This window comes from Physcomitrium patens, chromosome 25, assembly GCF_059467195.1.
Source record: "Physcomitrium patens ecotype Gransden chromosome 25, ASM5946719v1, whole genome shotgun sequence".
NCBI classification, from domain to species: domain Eukaryota; kingdom Viridiplantae; phylum Streptophyta; class Bryopsida; order Funariales; family Funariaceae; genus Physcomitrium; species Physcomitrium patens.
In genome coordinates, this window is record NC_143434.1 from 13,770,647 (window position 1) to 13,794,067 (window position 23,421).

Consider the following 23,421-nt stretch of genomic DNA (forward strand, 5'->3'; position numbering starts at 1 on the left):
GCTGCTGGTGCATTTGTAAGTCTTAAAGGCATGATGTTGTATTCAAAATGTCCATACCTAGTTCGAAATACAATCTTCTATTCATCTCTTTCTTTGATGCGTATTAGATTGTATGCTCTCCGAAGATCTATTTTTGTATAGATCTTAGCTTGATTCAGCTGATCAAGAAGTCCAGATATTAAAGGTAGTGGATACCTGTTCTTGATGGTAATCTTGTTGAGTCCTTGATAATCAACACACATCCACAATGATCCATTTTTTTCTTCACAAATAGAATTGGAGCTCCTGTCGGAGATTTAGAATGGCGTATGAAATTCTTGGTTAGATTTTCTTCAATATACTCCTTGAGTTCAGCCAACTCATTTTGTGATAAACTGTAGATTGGTCCGAATGGCGGTTATGCTCCTTCTTGAAGGTCAATTGAGCAAACATAGGGACAATGTTCCGGAAGTGTATCCGCATTCTTTTTTTCAAATACATCTTGAAATTCTTGATATTGGCTTGGAATGCCACTTGAAGTCTTTTCACTAGTAGAAACGGGTGTAGCATAAATAATATATGGTGATTCTTTTATAGCAGCATGCAAGAAAGCTTTTACACCTATAAATACGGGTTTAATTGAATTGGACTTATGACTCTCTACTTGATTAACTACACTGTTAGTTATACTTTTAGAGAAAGTAAGAGTTCGGAAAATCCAATCTATTTGAGGGTTGTATTTTTCTAACAACGATTAACCTAAAATGACTGGATTAGAGGGAGATCTAATGATATTAAATACTACAAAACTATTATGACCATTGATTATTACTTCTATAGGAAGGGTTTTGTAAGTAATATCTTCAAAAGACAATGGACGACCATCTATGACTTCTACATGAATAGGTTTAGTTTTCTTTACTAAAGATATGCTATGTCTTTTAATAAATTCTTTATCTAAAGAATACACTGAGGCTCCTTAATTTAACAAGGCAGAGACTTTGTAATGTTTAGGTCCTAAAATAACATTTAATGTAAAACAAGGAGAGGGCTCTGAGGAGAGAATAGTACCTTTACTAGATGTTGTGCAAGGTTCCAACCGCACGGTCCCTATTGTAGCTGGACAAACTCGTTTTTTGACATATTGTCTTCTTTCACAGCCATACTCCTCATTTTGTGATTGCGTCGTTTTTTTGGACAATATTGAGCAGTGTGCTTTGGTTCTCCACAATATAAACATAATCCTTCTTGATGACGACGAGTCTTTTCTTGCTCAGTAAGAGGTTTGAAACGTACTGCATCAATTTACATATCCTCTACTTTCGAATGTATGTGTTGAAGAGGTGTTGGAGTTGCCATTGAATTATAGTAACGTTGAGGTCCACTTGTACGGTTCTCAGATCCGAATTCAAAAAGGCGATTGTCCCACTTCACAGCAAAGTCAATTGCTTGACTCAATGTTTGAGGATCAGGTAAATTGAGTATTAATTTTTTTTACCTCATATTATAATCCGTAGAGAAATTGGCTAATAAAGGCAATATCATCCCACTTGATATCAGTTACAAGTTGTCAAAATTGTGAAGCATATAACGTTACTAATCGATTGCCTTGTTATAAAATACGGATCTTATTGGTTGCAACACGAATTGCATCATGTTCTCCATACATGGATCGAAATCTACCAAAAAAGCCTCTAGATTATCTAATATTCGATCTCGTTGTTCAAGAAAAGAGGAATATCATGATAGTGCTAAATCTGAAAGAAGCGTATCAATGAATCTAACTTGTGATCCTGGAGTTGGATAGCTTTGGGGTTGAAGTTCAATCATAAGTTGCACTTAATTGATAAATCCTCAAAACTTAGATCTGGTACCATCAAACTTCTCAAGTAGGGTAATTCTTGGTTCTCTAACATTTGAAGGGCGTTCGACCATAGGAGAAAGGACATAGTTTGGTGCAGATGTTGAAGCAGCTCCAACCATTTCTATATCTTCACTTCCTACCAATCTTGTTGCTCATTGTGGTGGTAAATTGAGTTGATGCATCACAAGCATTAACTCCCTCGATTGCTCTTGCATTTGTGCCATTGCACTCTTCATTTCAACAAGTTCTGCCATGATAACACTTAAAAGAGAGAAGATGTCTAATATCGCTCAAGACAAATAGAAGAGAGGACTTGAGAATAAAGAAAATATTAGGGACAATATCAATTTACAAGAGGGTAATCCGCAACTTCTAATATGCTTATATCTTATCAAGAAAAAGGCGTAATCCACTCTTAATCAAGATTAGACAAAGCTCTGATATTGTAGGTATACTCTTGTCAATCTGTCAAAGATAAGAACTCGATTAAAAAATAATTCAGAAAAGTGAACCTTCACTCAAAGAGAGTTAACAAATTATATATAAACAAGTATATATATTGAAAGAGAAACTAGAATGGCTATTGCCAAAAGACAAGAAAAGTAAAGACCCTTGAAACTAGATTAGAAGCAAGAAAGGAGTTGACAAGAGTGAAGAAGCCTTCACTCTTGTCTCTATATATATTATCTAACTAGGGGCTACGTGGCGACGTTCTATAGGACCTAAAATATGTGTTGACTTTGTAGGACACATGCCTTGACTTACAAGGCAAGTTTTTCTACGTGTGGGCCACATAGTTAGCTTGATCTTGAAGCTAACAACATGTGTGGCACATGGCCAACTTGTTGACCACGTTTCTAATCCAAAAAGTCAATTAAAGACACCTATGAAGTCAAAGCAGCGTCTATGAAGCTTCTAGAAAGCTTCCATATTAAATACTATAGAATTAACTTACTTTTATCTACTTTTACTTACTTCTACCTATTTGTATATGTAATTACTGGCTTTTAAGATTATGTCCATGAATAAATTTAAACTTTAAATTCAAAAATTTAAACTTTAATTCAAAAATTTAAACTTTAATTCAAAACCGATTTATTAATGCTTTCTAAAATTCATGACTCCTAAGTTTTTGATTAGGTAGAAACAAACAAGTTTATGCGTGGGTGTGTGTTTAGTCAATGTTTTGTGAAAAGTGGGATTTTTTATTACAAATAAGTGCAATACATTCTTAGTTTTTACGAAAAAATTAAAATTAAAAACTCAATTCTGTTAGAAATCAAAAGTTATTTATTTTATCTTAATTAGGAGAAGTTAATAAAATCATAAATCAGGTGTGAATTTTTTATATTTTTTAACTTTTACCTTGCCATACAATTATTCTAATTTTTATATCATTTTAAAAATAATTATTAATTTAGAGTTTATTCAATATATTTTTTGAAGAATGCATTATGTTTATCTAGTTTGGAGTTTAATAATGAAGAAAAATAATTATTAAAAATAATTAATTAAATAATAAGGATAAAATTCATAAAAAATTAAATTAAATTAAATCAAAAAATAAATAAATGGAAAAAGACTATAATAAGTATAACAAATAACTCAGACCTTTGGAACAACTGCTGGCCTAATAATTCAATCAACAAGATATATATTCATCAAGATAGTGAACTTTACAAATTTATGTTGCAATTCTACGACTAATCTATATTAATGAATAAATTTATTAATTAGATGAAAATTTCATAACTACAAGATATTTAATATACCAAATTCTTTTTTGGGAAATATAAAATCTCTATTGAGTTCTAATTGAATTTCAATTTCAATTTTTTTTCTAGTCACAATTTTGTGATAAAATATAATAAATTAAATCTACTAAAAGCACATAATCTCAAAATTTTATCAAATTTAGTATCCAAAAAAATATTTTAAAATCACATTGAATAATAATTTTTTTAGATATTATTTATGACATGTAATAAGTGATGCTTTTTCAATTAGTGTAAAATTTTAATATAAAGAAACCACAAAAAAAAATCAATTTATATTTATGAAATAGATATATATAGGTTTCATAAGTATACTTCATCAATCACATCTGAAACATGTATGCAAAAATAATTTAAATGCCACAAATATTCCAAAATAGCTCTAATTGAATTATTAAATCGTAACATGTATACATTACTCTTCTAAATTTTAATAATCTCTAATCTACCAGATTTCATTTCAAATTTGTTTATATAAGCCATTTAGGTTTCATATATTTTATTGTTGCAAAATTCCTTATATCATACCAAATTTATTTATTTGCAATCAGATGTAATTGTATTAATAAAACTGTATGATTAAAGGAATATACATGGCTTTGAAAAACATATTCTTATATCTTTGGTTATCAATAACCATAATATTTAGGTTGTTAACTTGAAGACAACTTTTATTATTTCATAAAATTAAAATTTTAAATTTTAATTTTTTTTCCAAAAAAAATTGTTTTATTTTCTAAAAGTTGCAAAAGGAAATTATGTAACATACATTAATATGTAGAAACAAAAAATTATGTAAAAGAATTAGTTTTTAATGATCCTATTTAGAGAACTGCAAAGAATGCCTATTCCACAGCTCCAAACCCCTCAGGGATTTGGATTAAAAATATAATACCAATTCTAAAACACACGTGTTGCAAATGTACTACAAATGGTGTGGCCAGTCTAAATTTAATTGAGAACATGCAGGGTCACATCCTACAATGCATTCAAGTTGTGTAGAACTTTTCTTCTTTAGTGATAAATTACCAACCTCGTATCCTCTACTCTCCTTCCGTGAGGCCAACTTAAGGTTTATTTTTCAAGTTATTAAATCAAATCTGTCTCACCTGTCTGTATCACATGCACTAGTTGCCATATCCATGCATGCATATATATATATATATATATATATTTACACACAAAGCTTGTTTCAAACCCTAATTTTCTACTATCTTTTACTAACTATCAGCAACAAGACAAATGCAGCACACTCAGCTTTGCAGCATTATTCACATGTGCCACGTGGGTGTTAGGAACTGCTGAGTTGGAACGAAATTCAAGAGGGCCATTCTCCTTATTTGTTTATTTATATAATTATATAATTAAACATTGTAGAAATATATTTTAAAAAAGTAAAATTAGGTCACAAAATGGGTGCAGTGATGCTTACTCTACTACACCTTATTAACCTCTTAATCAAGGCTGCAGCTGCCCAATTCAATAAGACAGCCATCCTGCCTGTTCTAACTAATGATAAACCCAATCAAAGAAAACTTCATTAGCATTGAAAATTAAATATTAAATATTAAATAAAAGCTAGGTTAGGGACCCTACAACCAAGGCCTCCCAAGACCAAACCAATGCTTGATTTCATGCTCTTTCACTATGTCCAATCGAGTAAGCTCAATATTAAACTCCTTGAAGTTTGTGTTGCAGATGCAATTTGTTTGCAACTTAAGCTTTAAACAATTGGCAAACTGACTAAGCACCAAGATGTTTTAATAATAATAATAATAATAACAACAACAACAACAGGAATAATAATAATCCATAGTGACTACCATCATTCTAAAGAAAGATTTCTACATCTATGCTCAATGCACGCTTTTTTTCTAAATAAATACTTGAAATGGAGACCAAATAGACAATCAACTTAAAAATGATTATTTTTTTTATTGGCCATAAATAGAGGTCAAATTTGATTCTTTGCAATAGGGGTCAATAAAATTATTTTCATCAGTATCAGTTATTTACAACAGCACATCAATTGAGACTTTCTTTCTTTTTGTCACTTTTTATTTTGTCATGAAGCAAGAGATATTTTAGTTATTTGCTTTGTCATATAGTTATACTCTCATGTGTTATATATGGTAACCAGGTTGTTTATGTAATGTTACAGTAATTTTCCTCATACAATCTCTCAAAACAAATTTTGTATGTATTAGGGAATTTTCTTATTATTAGTCATTTTGCAATAGACATATCTCTAAAAATATATATTAGCAGTTATTTTTCTCTTTTTAAATTTCATTAATAACTGCTAATCCTTTCGCTCTAAATTCTATTTTTAATTTATTTATTGACAATTATCCAAAACCACCCCCCTCCCCCCACTTGGTGATTAGACAGTGGTGACATGGCAAATCTACGTGGCACTGGCCACCTCAAAGGACTAGGTCAAGCTTCCCGCCCTTTCCCCAAAATTTATTGCCTTCATGCGCACTCTTCCCTTTGAGAGTTAGTTGCCTTGTTCCAGGAGGAATCTGCTGATTTTGTGCCTTAAAAAATTGCTGTAAATGGTATAGGCGGTAAAATAGAATGGGTAAACTTTTTATTGTTATTTTTATTGTTTCACATTATTTTAATAGGGCTACCAATATTTTCTGTGCCACATTTATTCTTTCTTCTTAATTGTAATTGTTGTTTGCATAAGAGGAACCTCCGTGCCCCACTTTTCTCTTGTGTTTGAGCTTTGTTGTGTTGGAGATTAGTTGTCTTGTTCAATAGTGAGGAATTTGGGAAAGGGATATAATAAGGGGCAATTGAGGGGGAGAATGAGTGGGTGACATTTTAAGTGAGAATCGAGAAGCCAACAAGAGGAGCATAAACATAGAAATCATTGTAGGATATAATTTGTTAGGAGACAAGAGGAAGGTAGAATATAAATTTTTGGAGAGTATTATTTGAGGGCATCAAAGGTGAGTTTAAAAATTATAAAATCTGCTTACAATTGTCATCTAAAATGGACTTTACTTAGTTGTGGTAAATTATGATTTATAATTAGAAGTATTAAAGGTGAGTGTATATATATATATACACACATTTTTGAACTAAATCAAGTCCACTCCAACATGAAAATTTTCAGGAATCTTATTTTGCTTAGCTTGGCTTAGATGATCTGTGCTTAACTTTGTGGTTTTCTCTATTGTTTAAGTATACTTTTGCATTGGTTTGACTTTGCTTTATTAATGTGAACTTGGTTTTGCTTTGCTTTATTTTATTTATAAATTTATTTTTTGTTGTTGCAATATTTCCCTTATCAATCCAAGATCTTTTCTTTACTTTGCTCTATTGTTAAAGTTTTCTTCATAGTTGAGTTGCATTTGTTTAATTGATCTAATCTATAATAAATACACTATTCTACTTTTGAGGTTTTTCCTACTACTAGTCCAATACTAGTTGAATAATCCAAGTTCTATTTCGGTCCAATATTTTTGCCTTTGATAATAGAAATTTATTATTGAAAAAAATAAATAGAACAATTGATCTATGTTGACATTCATAGGATGTCACATTTTTTTGTTCAAATTTGGCATGCATTAATACCAAAAAAAAGATTTCAATGTCAAGTTATTTCAATAAAGAAGATAATAACATAGTGGAGTAGATTAACTTCTTGCTAATTGTATTAATACTACTTATTTTAAAATTGATTTTTAGATCTTTATTTTAACTTACTTTAATTAAATTTGTTTTAATTTAAGAAAAGTAAGGTTAAACGGTTGTGAATACAAATACTTTGGTTCTTTAGTCTTTGGATTTTTGCAATGATTGAAAAATATGCAAACATTATATGGTCTAGTGGCAAAGAGATTAGTAGTAAAATTAATGTATTTTTTTTATGTGTTTGTTGATTTTTTTAATTGGTGTATTTTTTTTTGCATATGACAATCACAAGTTTGATATATTTTTCAAATAATCAGTAAAGTAAAATTGGAAAATACAAAAAATTGATTAAATTACTAAACTTGATACATATATATATATATATATATATATATATGCATAAAAGCTGCTTTATTTTTATAGTTATTTCATATTAAATATATTATTGCAATTCTCTAAAGTAGTTTCTGTAAATGTAAAAAAAATAGTTTTTTTTTTTTTTTTTTTTTATTTTTTTAATTACTTTCTTTGCATATCTAAATAGTATAAGATGCTTCAAATTTTAATATTTAAAATTCTCTCTCTCTCTCTCTCTCTCTCTCTCTCTCTCTCTATATATATATATATATATATATATATATATATATATATTATATTATTTATAAAATTCAAAAGATATTTTTTTATTATATGATTAGAATCATATATAGAAGTCTTAAATATTTTTATCTTATATTTTTATTCTTAATATATATATATATATATATATATATATATACATACATACATATGCTAGAATTGTGCACTAAAATGTTTTTGCAAAAAAAAAATTAAAAAGAGGAAAACTTTCTTTTTAAATATTAAAATTAAAAGAAAAATAATAGAAGTGTTGTCTTTTTGACTTTTATGTTCCAAAAAAATACAACCAACATTGCATATTCTTATAATGACATGACCATTGTTTACTATGTCTTTAAATTATTGCAATCTTATTTTTTTAATAAATTATTCTTTATATATTTATTTGTAAAATTTTAATATCATTAATAAAAAATTCTAAGCAATAAAATTATAAATTACTTTATTATCATATCTTCAATTATTCTTTTAAAAAATAGCATGTAGCCAAAAGATTCAAAGTATTCTCTATCTAGTTAGCAAAATACTTATATTTAATAGCAGTTATTTATAATGTATTATCTATCTATATACTTATATATCTTTTTATCTTAAAAAGAAATTGGATAATTTGTACTGACTACTTCAAATGTTATTAAAGTCACACCTCCAAATCATATGATGATGAATTTTAGAAGACATGGAACACAAGATGGAAATAAGGAAGAGGAGATAAAGACTAGGAATGGGGATGAGGGACATGGAACAATAGATGAAGATGAAGATGAAGATGACAGACATGGAACAATGGATGAAGATGAGAGACATGAAATAATACATAGAAATGGAGATGAAGGACATGGAATAATAGACAGAGATGGAAATGATGGATATGAACAATGGACAAAGATGAGAGACATGGAACAATGAACAAAGACAAGGATGGAGAAAATTGATTATGAGATAGTAGTGTGGGATGTAGCTTTAACAACATTGAGATGTGGATTTAATAACATTGGAATGTAGTTTTAATAACTATAACTATAACTATATATATATATATATATATTACTAATTTTTTTAATATAATAGATTTAAATTGAATATATTAGATAGAACCTGTTAAAATTTAAAAATAATTTTTAGTCTTATCAATAATCTACATAAATATTCCTATTTGTACTTCTATTTCTTCTTCTATACAATATTCATGTATCGTTAGATAATATTCAATGAATAGAAGAATTTTAATTGATAAATATTATTTTTTAAATTTCAAAAGCATATCTATCTATGACTAATTATACATCTATTATTGTTCAATATGTCAATGGTTTAAACAATCAAAATTCAATGAATTTACAAAATTATTATTTTTATTGGTAAATATAATAGAAAACTTACAAAAGAATAACTTATTTTTTAAATTAAATAGCAAAAAATACAATAAAACACATCAACTAAAAAAAATATATATTACATATAAAATTTTAGCATCAAGAAATTAAAAGACAAAATCTTAAACTTTAACTAAAACTAAAAAGATTGTTAAAGACCTCAATAGAGTTTATTTGAATATGAATAATAAAATAAAAATAAAAATAAAAAACAAAACAAAAAATTACAATACCTGCGAAAATCTAAAAATAAATAAAGAAATAAAGAAATACTATAAAATCTTCCACTGATGTTATAACACCAATAATTAAATCATATAAAAAAATAGTAATCTTAGATTAATATTATAAATTTATATTATTAAAATTAAAAAAATATATTTTGTTAATTTTAAAATCTTTAAAATATCACTAAATAAAATATGATAATGACACACATTTTAGAAAACTACAATTCAAACGCACAATCTGAATCTTAATTACAAAAAATTTATTAAAAAATTATATAATATTTATTAATTTATATTATTTATAGTATTAAAAAATTATTTAAAATTTTGAATTTTAAGATAAATAAAAATATAACACCATATTTTTAGGATAATTATACTATTATTTTATTTATTGTAGTAATTTGTAATAGTCATGTAGATAAGTAATATAAACATTATAACATAATATTATTTTATACACAAAACTAAAATAAAATATGACCTCTTTAAACTTCAAATTGATTGTACAAGTAATGTGACTTTTCTTAATTCTCTTTAAATTATTTTTATAGAAATATATTATAATTTAGTCCGTATTTGTCACTACCCTCCATTTATCTAATTATTTTAATATTATTAAAATAATTCAATAGACATTATCTCCTATTAATTCGAGGATTATAAAGAAACTATCTCTAAATTGGTACTTGAGAAAGATGGATATCTATAACAAATTTCCTTCGAAATCAAAAATTTGGATTTACTTGCTTACTTTGATAGTCTAAGAATAATAAAAGAGATGAGTTCAAGTGTAGCCTAAAATAATTAAAAGGTAATAAATCTAAGCAAAGATACTTAGGTTCCAAATAATAAGTTAGAAATACAAAACAATTTATTTATCAATAATCTCAATTATTGTTTAATGCTTAGGTTTGAATCCAAAATTTTGTTTGTATAAAGATTTGATCTTTCTATCCAAACCATTATATTTGATATTTACTATTCATAAAGAAATTTAAAATTAAATACTTAGAGAAGAGTTCTACTTCCAATTATTATCTTTCAAAATTGAAAATAGAGGGTGGGTGTACAATTCTAAATGTAAATCCAATTGTAAATAAGAATCTAGGGTAAGAATCTTTTGCACTTCTTTAAGTGCTCCACAAACTTCATCCAATAATTTTTTATTTAATAAAAAATTTAGCAGCCAAGATCAACAATTAGATCAGCAACAAAAAAACTCTTGCAGTTGTGGATTCATTTTAGTTTGTCAAAGCACAAGGGCATCAAAAAAATTCCAAATCACAATTCTATCATCTCCCCATGCATCGTTTCTCCAAACATTGTTTCCTCCCCCATTCTTCACGTCTACAATGTGTTGTTGGAAAGTAAAGGCAATTTTTGTCGTTCAAGATGAGAATGAACAGCATGTTAGATCGCAAATGATGCTTTTCAGGGGATTTGAGCTTCGGGTTGTTCCACATCCTTCGCCGGTCATGGCAAGAGGCCAAAAGGTAGAAAATGTGCAGATGAGACGAATTTAGAGTCGGACCCACGTTCACATCAGGTGGGATAATCTTCGGGAAGTGTATACAAATCACAGAGTTTGTACTTTGTTTTATACTGACAGTTTTTTATTGATTGCAACATAGATTCTTCCTCAAGTCTAGAGATGTGAGCCATTACGCGTTGTTACAAATTAAGAACGGATTTCAATTATTGTAGGGGATCATCGACGCCGCAAGATAATTTTATCGATCGTAAAATACTGTAGGGGACAGGGTTTACCGGAGCAGGGAACTCTCAAGTCAAAGCTGCAGTAGTGTACCATGTGTCCGCTGTTTGGAAGAATAAGAAAAAAATAAAAGAGAAAAGGTAGTTTTGTAACACACATTCATTAAAATAACACATGCACCAAGACAAACATATCGAGGTTCTAAAGATAGGTGATCCAATGAAGGCGCATTTGCCGTATGCGCCATCCGTAAGCTTATCGCATTCTTTGGAGGTAGTGTACATTCTAGAGCCCCTCTAGGCTACTTCCCACTCATCCGCGGACATAGCGTCTAACCTGCTCCGCCATCTTTTCCTCAACTAGCTCTTGAATCCCTTGTACCCATTTAATATAACTAGGGTGCTTCGCTTCATTGCCACCAGAGCTGGCGAAACTACGTGCTCTTTGTGGGTCTTTTGAGGCTGTTGATACTGGTGACTTGAAAGCATTAAAGAGATCGTAGTGAGGGATCGATCAGTTTATTTCGATTGTTGCAATTGAGACAAGTTTGATATACTTGAAGGCAGCCGTCGATCTTGCACGCCAGCTGAGCCATCTGCTGTTGTTGCTGCTGTCAAGTTCTTTTTTAGGAGCATACTTCCTTGTGAGATAGATAACAGATTTTCTACGGGTTGTAGTGAAGAGGTTTGGCAGTGTGATTTTTAGTTTCTGGATTGAAGCAGATATCAAGAATGGGTAGCCGGCTGAGAGAGGTATGATTTCAACTGGTTTGAGGTCTTAATATCATTTCTAGACATAATCGGGTACGTGCACCGCCAGTGTAAACCTTGAGGACCTTTGTGTAATTCTGCATCCGGCTTACAAAGAGATCGCATCAATATTGGTTTCCTTACGAGGAGCACGTTGACACAAATTAGTTTACGTTGGCAGGAGTTTCCTGTACTTCCGATGAATGATTCCACATTTCTTTCGGTGAAGATGAGCGTTGTTTAGATCTGCGTTGTTTCTTATTAGGCCTTTCTCAATATCTGTCAGTTACTGCAATAGCGCATCTGAATTTGTAGTAGACGAGATATCTTTTCTCCGCTTGATAGTTTAGGGGATGTGTGTGTGTCGTTTGAGCGCGCACACGCGCACTCTTGCCTTCTAATTTTTAGATCTTGACTTCTGTCCTTCCAGCTAAACACACACCTGAAACGTGGGTCGCACGTTTTAGGACTGCAGCAAGTATGTCGCGGTTGCAAAGTCAATGCTGGGGATGTTGGAATATGTCGAAATCACGCTGTAGTTCTATATTTGCAAACGTCATTGGAATCTCGTGTCTAAGTGCTGTGTTTTTTTTTTTTTTTTTTTTTTTTTTTTTAATTCCTGCTTATGGGTGATTGTTCCCGTATATAGGTGCTCTATGGCGAACCTGTGTATCGCACGAGGTTCTATCAGCAAAGCCGGGCCCCTTATTCCTGGAGCCACTCAGTGTACCCAGAGCGATCTCGCGGCTCCCTGCCTGTGCTGGAGCTCAAGGTCCCTATGTGCTGCGAAAAATGCCAAGAGAAGGTGAAAGAGGAGTTGGAGGAGCTGGAGGGCGTTCAAGACGTTATCTGCGACCAACTCAGTCATCGAGTGACAGTCATCGGTTTCGTCGACCCTCTCAAAGCTCTCAAGAAAGTGAAGAAGGTGAAGAAGAAATCGGAGATTTTCACCGAAGGCACCTACATCGAGAGCATCCATTCCGGCCGCTCAGGTTACGACGACGAGTTTGAAATCGACCGCGACACTCGGTACATCAACAGCCGCATGGTCCACAACCATCGCTTCGGACGTGACTTAACCCGTTCCAACTCCTTCGGTCGCGGTTTGGGCAGGTTGGCATCCTTCGGTCGGGTTACTCCATACTACAACCCATACGACGACTTCGAGTACAGGGGTCGTCGGGGGGATTTCTTCGGCATCCGCCGCATGCCTTCATTCAACCGACACCGTCACCACGACGCTGAGTACATCTCCATGGACAGCCAGTACGCACCTCTCTACGGCGACACACAATACACATCAAGTTACAGTGAACGACCCATATATCGATCGCAACGATCATTCTCCAACATTCCGGTGACGAACCCTTACTACATCAAGCACATCGAGTCTGAGTATTATTAAGTGGATCGACTTCGGCGTCTGAACGACATCATTGACAGCCTAGTAGAGAGAGTTGCTGCAGTTCAGCTAATCGATATTGACGATGACGGATGAGATAAGGAATTTTGAGTGCACAGGCACCACACTGAAGCTCTACCAAGTGAGTGGAAAATTTTGGCTCTAGGTTTAGGACACTGATAAAAAAAAAAATTAAAAATAAATAAATAAAGGGGGGGGGGGTTGCTTTGGCCGGCTTGCAGTTGTTCATACGATTCGGAATTTGTTTATAATTAAAGTATTAATTGTCCATACACTGTGTCTTTGATATTATCTACTGTGTATGATTAGGGCTAATAGAGCTTTGACCCCAGCTGTGAAGCTTCTGTGCCAGCAAGGTTTCATGAATTGAAGCATGAATGATTTGGGTTGAAGCATTGCTTGTGACTAGTTGTGGATCCTCAACCTGTTTTGGGTTCCTCTCCACGTCTTTGCTTTCAATTTAGACGAGGTGAGCGGTGTTGTTGATCAGCTGTCAGTCGAAGTACAAATAATACTGATATTTTGATTTCCTGGAACCTTTTGACACAACGACAATAAAACTAGATTTAAATCATCAAATGGAAACAAGAATATATTTGGGAAACTTCTGAGTCACGAGAAATAAATTTAAACAATTGCTTTCTGTTTCCGACAAATATTTTGAATTAATCTGTACATAGTAGGCATAGTTTGCAGATATGTATACTGACATAGTTAAAGAATATATATATATATATATATATATATATATAAATATACAATATATTTATTTATTTATTTTTACAAGATGTTTATATATTGATATTAAGATAAAAAAAACTATCAAATTTTTGTAGCAGAAAAGAATAAAACAGAAATGTTAATAATTTTTTTTAATAAATCATAAATGCACATAGATTTAATTTTACTATAAAAACTCATTATACTAATTTTGTACATAACTTATAATAAAAAAAAATTAACAACTATATATAATATCGTCTTGTTAATTAATATTATTTTTTGCAAAGAAGAAGTATCAATTATCAAAGGATACTAATCATTAGAACTTGAGGGTTCAAGGAAAAAAAAAAAATCATCTTTACTAGGGCCTTACAATCTAGGTTACTCACTATTGCCTTGGCAGCCACATAATCTTACTTCACCCCATCACATGTAGTCACATAGCCTTGCATTGCTCAATTATGTATAGCCATGTGGCATTTGTCAATTATATCTATTAATAAATAAAAATAAATGAAACTATATCAATTATTTAAAATCAAATTTTATTGATTATATACCATAGAGAAAAGTTGGTTTTCAAAATTTTGATTAATTATTGGGAGTCATTATTATTTTAAGAAATACATTATATATATATATATATATATATATATATACATATGTATTTTAAAAAGAATAAAATTATAATATTTTTATAAAATAATATATATTTGAATTTAACAATATATATATATATATATATATGTGTGTGTATTATAAAATTTAGTAAGTATTTTTTTTTAAATTGACTTAGAAATTCTTTGAAAGTATCTTTAAGACAAAGTTTTCTCAAAAAAATAAATACTCGAGTTCTACAGTCAAGTTGAGGTTGAATAACAAGATTGTGGAACTTTGTTGTGTAAGATCAAGGACATAGTGATAATTGAATTAAGTTTGTAAAGCCACAATACAATAAAAATAAAAGTTACACAAATATTAGTAGTGATAGATATAAATAAAGTAATAATAAAAAATTATAAAAAGTAAGATACATTAGCACTAATGTTTTATCTTACATAAGAAATATATATTTTGTTGTTGGCAAGAATAAATTCCATAGATAATTTTGATTTATTTCTAAGTTAAATTTTAATATATATATATATATATAATTATTTAGAATTGGATAAAAAGAATAATATTACCTTACTAAAAAATAATTTATACTCAAAAGGCAAGGTTAAAGGCAATAATTATTAAATATTTTGATTGATTATAATTGAAAATCTTCATTAAGTTAGTTTTATATTTAAAAATATAAGTTCAAATATCCTAAAAAGAAAAAGATGATGTAGAATGCATTTATATTCTTAAATAGCATTAATAGTGTTGTATCTCAGAATTTCTATTGAATTTAATTTAAAAATATGGTTTTTAGAATTAAAAATAAATAGTTAAATAAATAATAAAATGTCATTACTTCTTTTTACTTTAGACTACATCTAAATGCCAAGGCTAGTAAAAAATGACATTTCTTTACTAAGCATGAAACCTTAATAAGGTTTTTGAACCATGGCCTTTTAAAGTGTGCTTCTAGGTATGAAGTTCTCTTGATTATAAAACAAATTTAGAATCAGGATAATATTGAAGTTAATATTTATATATATATATATATATATATATATTTATTCTTAATTCATTAATTTTCTTAAATTACAATATATATGGATGTACATATTCTTTCTTATAAGATGAAGAATAAAGTATGTCAAATAAGTTTAATATGACAAGTATTTTTAACTTAGAAAAGCACCAATGTGGCTTCAACAAACTACGTATTACTTACATTGTTTCGAACTATTTTATTTACTATTATATTTTTCTACTATTTAATACTATATTTTATAAAATATATATATATATATATATATATATATATATATATTTCCTCATTTGATTAAGAGTATAAGAGGTTCCAATAGATGAAGATATTGTAATATATATATATATATATATATATATATATATATGTGTGTGTGTATGTATATATATATATATATATATATATATATGTATGTGTGTAAGTATAGATATAGATATATATATATATATATATATATATATAGCACAAAGTTATTACAATTTTTATAGAATATAAACTTATATAATATAAACACAAATAATAACTAGTCTTACTCAATTATAAAATAAGTAAAAATATCATTTAAAGCAAGCATATAAAAAGAACATATTTTAAGCTTAATTAAAACTCAAAATTTTAAAAAATCATATTTTATTTATTTATTGTAAAAAGAAGCTTCTAATGCTTTTCTAAAATATTAAATTATTCATTTCTCTATCTTTGATAATACTTTTTGGCAATAGAATTATAATTTAATAATTTTTAACACCATATAAAATTAATGAAATAGCTAAAAATCAACTTTTTAAAGCAAAAATAGTTAGAATGTAGAAATTAGGGTAGAAATAAAATCAAATCATTATAAAAATTGTAGAAGTAGTAGCTATGTACATTAAAATATACCTCTTTTTTCACATCATATTTAAGCCAACCTATTTTTCTAAGGACTATTAGAGAAATAAATGAAAACATATTATTTGAAATATAGAGGATAAAAAAACAGATAATAAAATGATAATTCATTTTTTTGCAATAGTTTTTAAGCTTCTAGTTCTCTTGCTTTGAAATCAAATTTATTGTGGTCTTTGAGATATGGTTATCTTTGAAAACAATAGTCTTTTAAAATACAAATGATCAATGTAGGATCAATTAATTAATTCTCTCTTTTTAATTTTTAATAAGTTATTCATTTTTCTTATCAATAAAAACTGAAATAAAAACTTTATTTATCATGTAATTTTTTTCTTCTATATATTATAAAGATTGATGTATTCAAAAATTATTTCAAAGAATACATCTTATTAAAGTATATAAAATAATAATATCTCTTTATATATATATATATATAATTTAGAAAAAGTTCTTATTTTTTTAATAAATATTTTTACAAAAATTTAAGTCTAGAATTTTAGTTAGAATAATATATAAAATGTTTTTGAATTAGTTTTTTTCGACCTACCAAAATTAGCTAATATTTTTATAGGTTCAAATAAAAGAAGGCGGTGTCATGTTGTAATATGGCTAATGGGTGAAAGAGAGAAGAAAATATTACATTATAAAAGATCTTATTCTAAAACATAATAGCAAATTATTTTAGAAACATAAATAATAGTCAAGGAGGTAGTAAAATTTATAAGTGCTCATGTTTCTTTTTTAAAAAAAGGGCTTCTACTTATTTTGTAAGGTAATAAACAAGACAAAAGGAGATAGATTAGCAAAATTAATATCATAGGCATCTTAAAGTAGAAGTAAATAACAGTTTCTAGCAAAATTTACTTAAAAAATTAGATCGTGATACTTGGAGAAGATTGATTACAAACATGGATTGAAATCAGACCTTAAGACATAATATTGTGCCTCTACAAAAAGATTAGGGGTTTTTTGATTGAAAAACAAGTTAAAGTAGCAGACTTGCTAGGATTTGGTTGAACATCAATTTTGAGTGATTTGGATTAACATTGCATTTTAAACAACTTTTCAAATTAAAAGGTTTTTTAAGTGGTTTAGATTTTTGAGAAATAAAAGAAAGTGTATATGTTTGAGAATTTTGTGAGCATTCTAGGATATTGACTAATGAAAATTTGTGGTCTTGTATATCTACTTATCTTAGTTTTTTTTTTTTTTTTTTGTAAATGCAATGTTAACTTAGTTTTAAAAAAATTTCCAATTTTAAGTACAAGTGAAGAATTCAATAAAAAATTATTCTTGTTAGATTTTTCAGAATTTATTTAGAATTTTATTAAGATTTGATTAGGATTTATTTAGAATTTTTAGGATTTTTAAGGAGTTTTTCTAGGTAAGGAAGTTACAAAAAATGGAAGTATTTAGTAATGAGTTAGACTAAAAAGTTATTTTAATTGTTTTGAAACTTATGACTAATATCAATTAAAATTGATTGCAATTAGTATAGTCACCCTTCCCAAGTACTTGCCTTACATTGGACTTAAACTAACTCGTAATGATATTTAATTTATGCAACAATATTATCTTCTTTTTATCTTTTCATAAAATTTTTTGAGTTAAAAGGAAAGTCAAATTAGAAAGATTGTAACTTTAAACTCTAACATAAGATACAATAATTAATCTTCTAATAGTTGTCATTAGTCTACATGATTTTCAATAATATGAAAGTTTAAAATCTAATAAACAATCCACTTTAGTTACATATTTAACTCCTCCTTAACTAAAGCAATCTTAATTTTCTGCAATATACCAATTAGGTCTAATATAATGGAATTCAAAGTGTGATTACTTGATAATGCTGCCAAAACTTGTTAACTCCAATTTGGAACCTTAACAATTGCACAATGCCAATTAGTTTACCACTTTTTTCCAATTTGGTAGTATAGTTTCTTCCAATTATTGCTATTAATTATACTCTGTGGGACAATTTACTTCTTTTTTGATGTGATATCACAAATTCACTCAAAGCACTAAAAAACAATTAATTTAGAAAAAGATGTTTTATTACCCAAACATCCAATTATTTTTGGCATTTTTAAATTCAATTTTATGTAAAATATTTATTAAGCGTATGTAGAGTGCCAAGTTAAATAAAATATTTAGAATAGCATATAAAAAATTCATGCAAAATAATAGAAGAAAAATAATAATAATAATAATTCAAAATTCAAGATATTATTGTTAATTTTTTATTTATGAAAAAACTATAGAACTTATAAAATTAATATTAAAATACAAAAAAATATAATTAGATAAAACTTTAGGATTATACTTGATAGATTTATAAAACATACATTCTTTTATTTATAATATTTGAACAATAAGCGGATTTATTTTATATTAATTTATATTAATTAATTTTAATATACATCAATACAATAGAATGTTAAAATATAGGCAACTTATGTTTTTTTTTTAAAAAAAATTATTAATCTAAAGCAACAAAGTAGCTATTTATTTATTGTTTTTTTTTATGTTAAACTTATAAGATAGCAAATTGGTCAATAGAACTATTTCGGTTAATAATTTACTTTACTAAAAAAAAAAAAAATAAATAAATAAGAAATTATTGTTAGTTGATCTGAAGTCCAAAATTTGATACTTTGGATCTAAATAAGTACAAATTTTTTATAGGTTAGAAGATTCTTTTTAAACTCAACTTTGGGTTAAAGAAAATCAATTGATTATTTTAAATCTTTATTAGATACTAGCTTCTCTTGTCAAATATTGATTTAAAAGTATCAATCTAAAAATAATTCTCCTTGTGACAAAGTTAGCAAGTGATAGTTAAAATTTACTTTAATAAAAATTTCCTACCAACCACTAATTTGAATTGGACTACATACAATTCAACTTCAATACAGATTGTAAAACTTAAACTTAGATTTAAAAAAATAAAAAAATAGAAGTTACAAAGTAGAAATTTTGAAAGTATTTTATATTTATGTTAAATTCAAAAATAAATAAATAAAAATTCTACAATAACAACAATAATAATTTAGCCTTGTACTTAATACATGGTACTATTTTCTCTTTTTGTAACCATTGGTCTTTTTGGGTTGTGCATACTACTTGAATTTAATTACTGTAAACTAATTGTCTTTTTAATAATGACCAAAAAGCTTTCAAACTAATCTGATCTAATCTAAACTTCAAGACTTTTGGTTCATATTTGGTTCAAGTATCTTGGGCATATCCTCCATCATTTAAACTCTGGTGGTCTAATTCTTATGTAAGTCAAGTATGTTTGATCCACCTTCTACTATCTACATTATATTGGTCTAGATGTTTTTGTTGTGTTGATTCTTTTAAATTGCACTTAGTTAATCAAGCCGGTTAGTACTTGTCAAAAAGTTTAGAAAAAATAAAGTACCATGTATTAAGTTTAAATACCATGTATCAATTAAATTTTTTGACTAAAAGAGAAAATAAAAATTTAATTTTATACCAGGTAAAAAATAGTACCATATAAAAATAAAAAATTACAGAAAGAAAAAAAAAGTATCATGTATCAAGCACAAATTTATTAAAATATACACAGAGAGAAACATAGATATATAGATAGATAGATAGAGAGAGAGAGAGAGAGAGAGAGAGATGGATGCGTAGGTGAATAGAAGCGCCATGTTGAGATATTATCATATTGTTTTTCTGGTTTTTCTGGTTTTTTGTTTTTTGGTTGCATTCTAGGCTAGTCAGGGCTCAAGAGGCCTTGTCTGATCTCCAGCTGAGGTGGCGATGGACTTATGGGCGCCGCTGCGCCGCTGCAGCAGCCATCGCACAGCGATCCCCTCTCTCTCTCCGCCACCGCGCCACCGCCCCTGGCAGAGCTGCTTGCGCCGGTTGCTCCCACGCCAATCCTGCCCCCCTGTCAACGTACTGCGATCACAGAGAAAACACCGCACCGCAACTGCACCCACAACCTCCCCTCCCCTCCCCCTTTGTCTACTCAGTCCTGCCGTTGATGTGCTGTGCTGGACCCAGTCGGCGAACTGTCTCAGTCCTGCACGTGCTTCGTCGATGACTTCAGTCTATCATGCCACGGCCGCTGGTGCGTCCCCGTCCGTCAGAGTAGATGGTGCTCGTCAGCGCCGCGCAGAACTGCATGATCGAAGCCTGTGGAATTTGCTGGAATGTTGGCCCATCGACGTACCCATCACCGGTTCCGATGTAAGAGAGATGGGGTTGACGCGACCTAATGACTCTGACGATCGCTATGGTTGCAATCACGGCACTCTCTCCCATGCGCGAAAGCAACTAGACAAGTTTTGGAACCTCTGAGGCGCGTACCCAGCTGACGAGTCGATGCTAATTTCATGTTGAAGCCTTCGTCGTCGTCGTCCCCGTCGTTGTCGCTAGACACTGGTGTCTGGTGCGGTGGAAGACTACCAAAAGTGCTGCAGTGAGCCCTCGGCATTCTTTTACATATATATTGTCAACTGCGGAATAGTTTTAAATAGTTCTCTTCCGGAGGATGATATTGAGGTTCACAGGCTCAATCCGTCTGACATACACTGTTCAGTCTGACTGTGAAGTGGTGCTGCAGGAGATATTGTGGAACAATGATTTGTGATCCTCTGTGCAGTCCTTGAAGCAGCAACAGCTTACTCAGAGAAGGAGGGACACACCTGCTATCTGCTAGCTTATAAGACACCCACGGAATTTTACAAGGTTTTGCGAAGTCAGTGTGCAGAACGAATCCATACAACGACGCAGATGGCTTTTCTTCAGCCAAGATTCTGCAACGGGCTGGTACTGCAAGAGTTTGCACATTTCCCTCAGTCCAGATTGCGTCATTCCCGACACTGTACTGAGAGCAATGTTCCAAGTACCACTTGATTCGAGAAAGGAAATATCTAAGATCCTTTAACCAAGTGAAATGTGATTTTCAGGTTTCACACAGGGATGTGCCGAAAAGCATTTGACCGTTTCCATTCCCAGATACTTTCGTAATTTCGCTTTGTTGATGTTCGTGTTTACAGTCCTTTCAATTTTCGATCACTGACTTGTGCCCTCATCAGATTAAATGGACAGCGAAGCTTCCAATCAGGACAATAAGATCCCCAGTATCCCATAAAAACACATTGATCCACAATTCAGCACGTAGCCAGATCATACTTGGACTGAGAAATTGGAAACGAGTTAAAGTGGATATCAAAACTATCTGGTGTATTAGTAAATGTTGCAGTTAGGTGCTCTAGAGCTGTAGGGGGTTTTTCGCCACATTTAGTCGCCGCGTCTAAAGTCTCACTTCAGGGTGATTTTGGGGACAGACTGACATGGCCTGGGCAATTGCGACTCTGCAGTTAATCAGAAATCACAGACGGGTTTTGGTGACAAGGGAGAGAGGATGCAAACCGTTTTGAAGCTCCTCCTGCAGTAGCCCCAGGATGAGCCGATGGCGTTTCACGAGGCTAAGCTTCCGCCAGAACCTCCGTCAGAAAGCCCCTACAAAAGGAGAGTTGCCAGGCCCTTGGTAAGAGCAGAATCCGACTCGCCTCGAAGACCACGCAAATCACTCACATTGGGGACAGGCAGCCTTACAACTTATTCTCTGGAGTGCAAAACTTCTCAACTACAAGCTTCAGCATCTGTATGTATCGGCAAGTGCTGGTATCGAGCGCAATGCTTCCCAACCGCCTGAAACGAGTGCACAATCTCACGCAGCCTAGATGGAAGCTTCTCCTCTGCGCGTGTGAAGTCGAGGCCAAACACCTCAAAAAATGGGCGCAACATGTTCCTTGATAGAGTAAGGCAGAGTTGGTGATTTATTTGTGATGTCATTGAAGGGGAAGATATAAGGTGAACTAGAAAGGCGGAGGAATCAGAGTGGTTTATCTCACTCATTCGTCGCATTGGAGAAGGTCTCATCAGCAGCAGTTTCAGCACCAAAATTGAGACTCAAAGTATAGCGTAAGATTCCGAAGAAAGGCAGCCCTGCCAAAGAAAATTCGACTGACGAGAGGAAATTCAATCAATCGAAAACCAAATACTCTTTCAATTATGTATTCATGCCGAGAACTCAAACACCAGCCACCGCAGCCTCGATGTCATACAGTTGTCCAAAAAAGTTCAAAATGCACAGAACTGAACAACAAAAATAGCACTATCACACCATGCTCATTCGCATTCTGCGAGCTCGGACTAGTTCATTAGTCCAAGAAGAGCTGGTCACAATCGAACAAAATGAGGAGAGCAAACCTGAAAAATGTATTGGGGAGCTAAAAATGAACATACTTGCAATCGGTGAACGATATAATCGAAGTTGTGAGGCACGAATTCCGTGATGTGCACCTCGTAGTGAAACGACGGTCTATAGTTGGCATTGAGAAGTGTGAGGGTGGGGAAGGCAACTGATTGTACGTCGATCGTCACGGGGTGGTGAAATGCGACTTGTAACCGCTGAAGATGATAGGAATGAACTGATTGCTCGTATTCAAACACTCAATCTGTGCTGATGATGATGGCTCAGCATATGATTGTGAGAAATTGCCCAGTGAGCTGGATTAAACACGTTCATCGCTAGTATGAACTTGTGCTAAGTAAATACCTTTCGGTTCATTCCTGCACATGGTTGATTGAAATTCTTTGCATCCATTACCAGTGAAGATTATATTCATTACGGAATTAATGCACTTAAATAACCAGACCCATCACACAACTTATCAGCCTGATCGACGATCGACGTTGAATCCCATGTGCAGGCTACTG

General features: G+C 30.6%; 1 protein-coding gene and 1 long non-coding RNA gene across 3 annotated transcripts; one reads left to right on the forward strand and one right to left on the reverse strand.

Annotated features, from left to right (window-relative positions):
* The first annotated feature begins 11,660 nt into the window (after window positions 1–11,660).
* Window positions 11,661–13,670, forward strand: LOC112277510 (uncharacterized). The gene is made up of 2 exons (XM_024509943.3): window positions 11,661–11,980; window positions 12,627–13,670. Exons 1-2 carry the CDS (start codon window positions 11,960–11,962, stop codon window positions 13,380–13,382), a joined length of 777 nt encoding a protein of 258 aa, XP_024365711.1. The 5' UTR covers window positions 11,661–11,959; the 3' UTR covers window positions 13,383–13,670.
* A 6,522-nt stretch (window positions 13,671–20,192) lies between these two features.
* On the reverse strand, window positions 20,193–23,013 carry LOC149986328 (uncharacterized). 2 transcript variants are annotated; one of them, XR_016501123.1, is made up of 4 exons: window positions 22,912–23,013; window positions 22,554–22,665; window positions 22,069–22,158; window positions 20,193–21,345 (listed from the first exon to the last, which is right to left on the reverse strand). It is a non-coding gene; the product is annotated as an uncharacterized LOC149986328 (long non-coding RNA). The 2 variants fall into 2 exon arrangements; XR_016501122.1 differs by having other exon boundaries at window positions 20,193–22,158.
* Window positions 23,014–23,421: the final 408 nt, after the last annotated feature.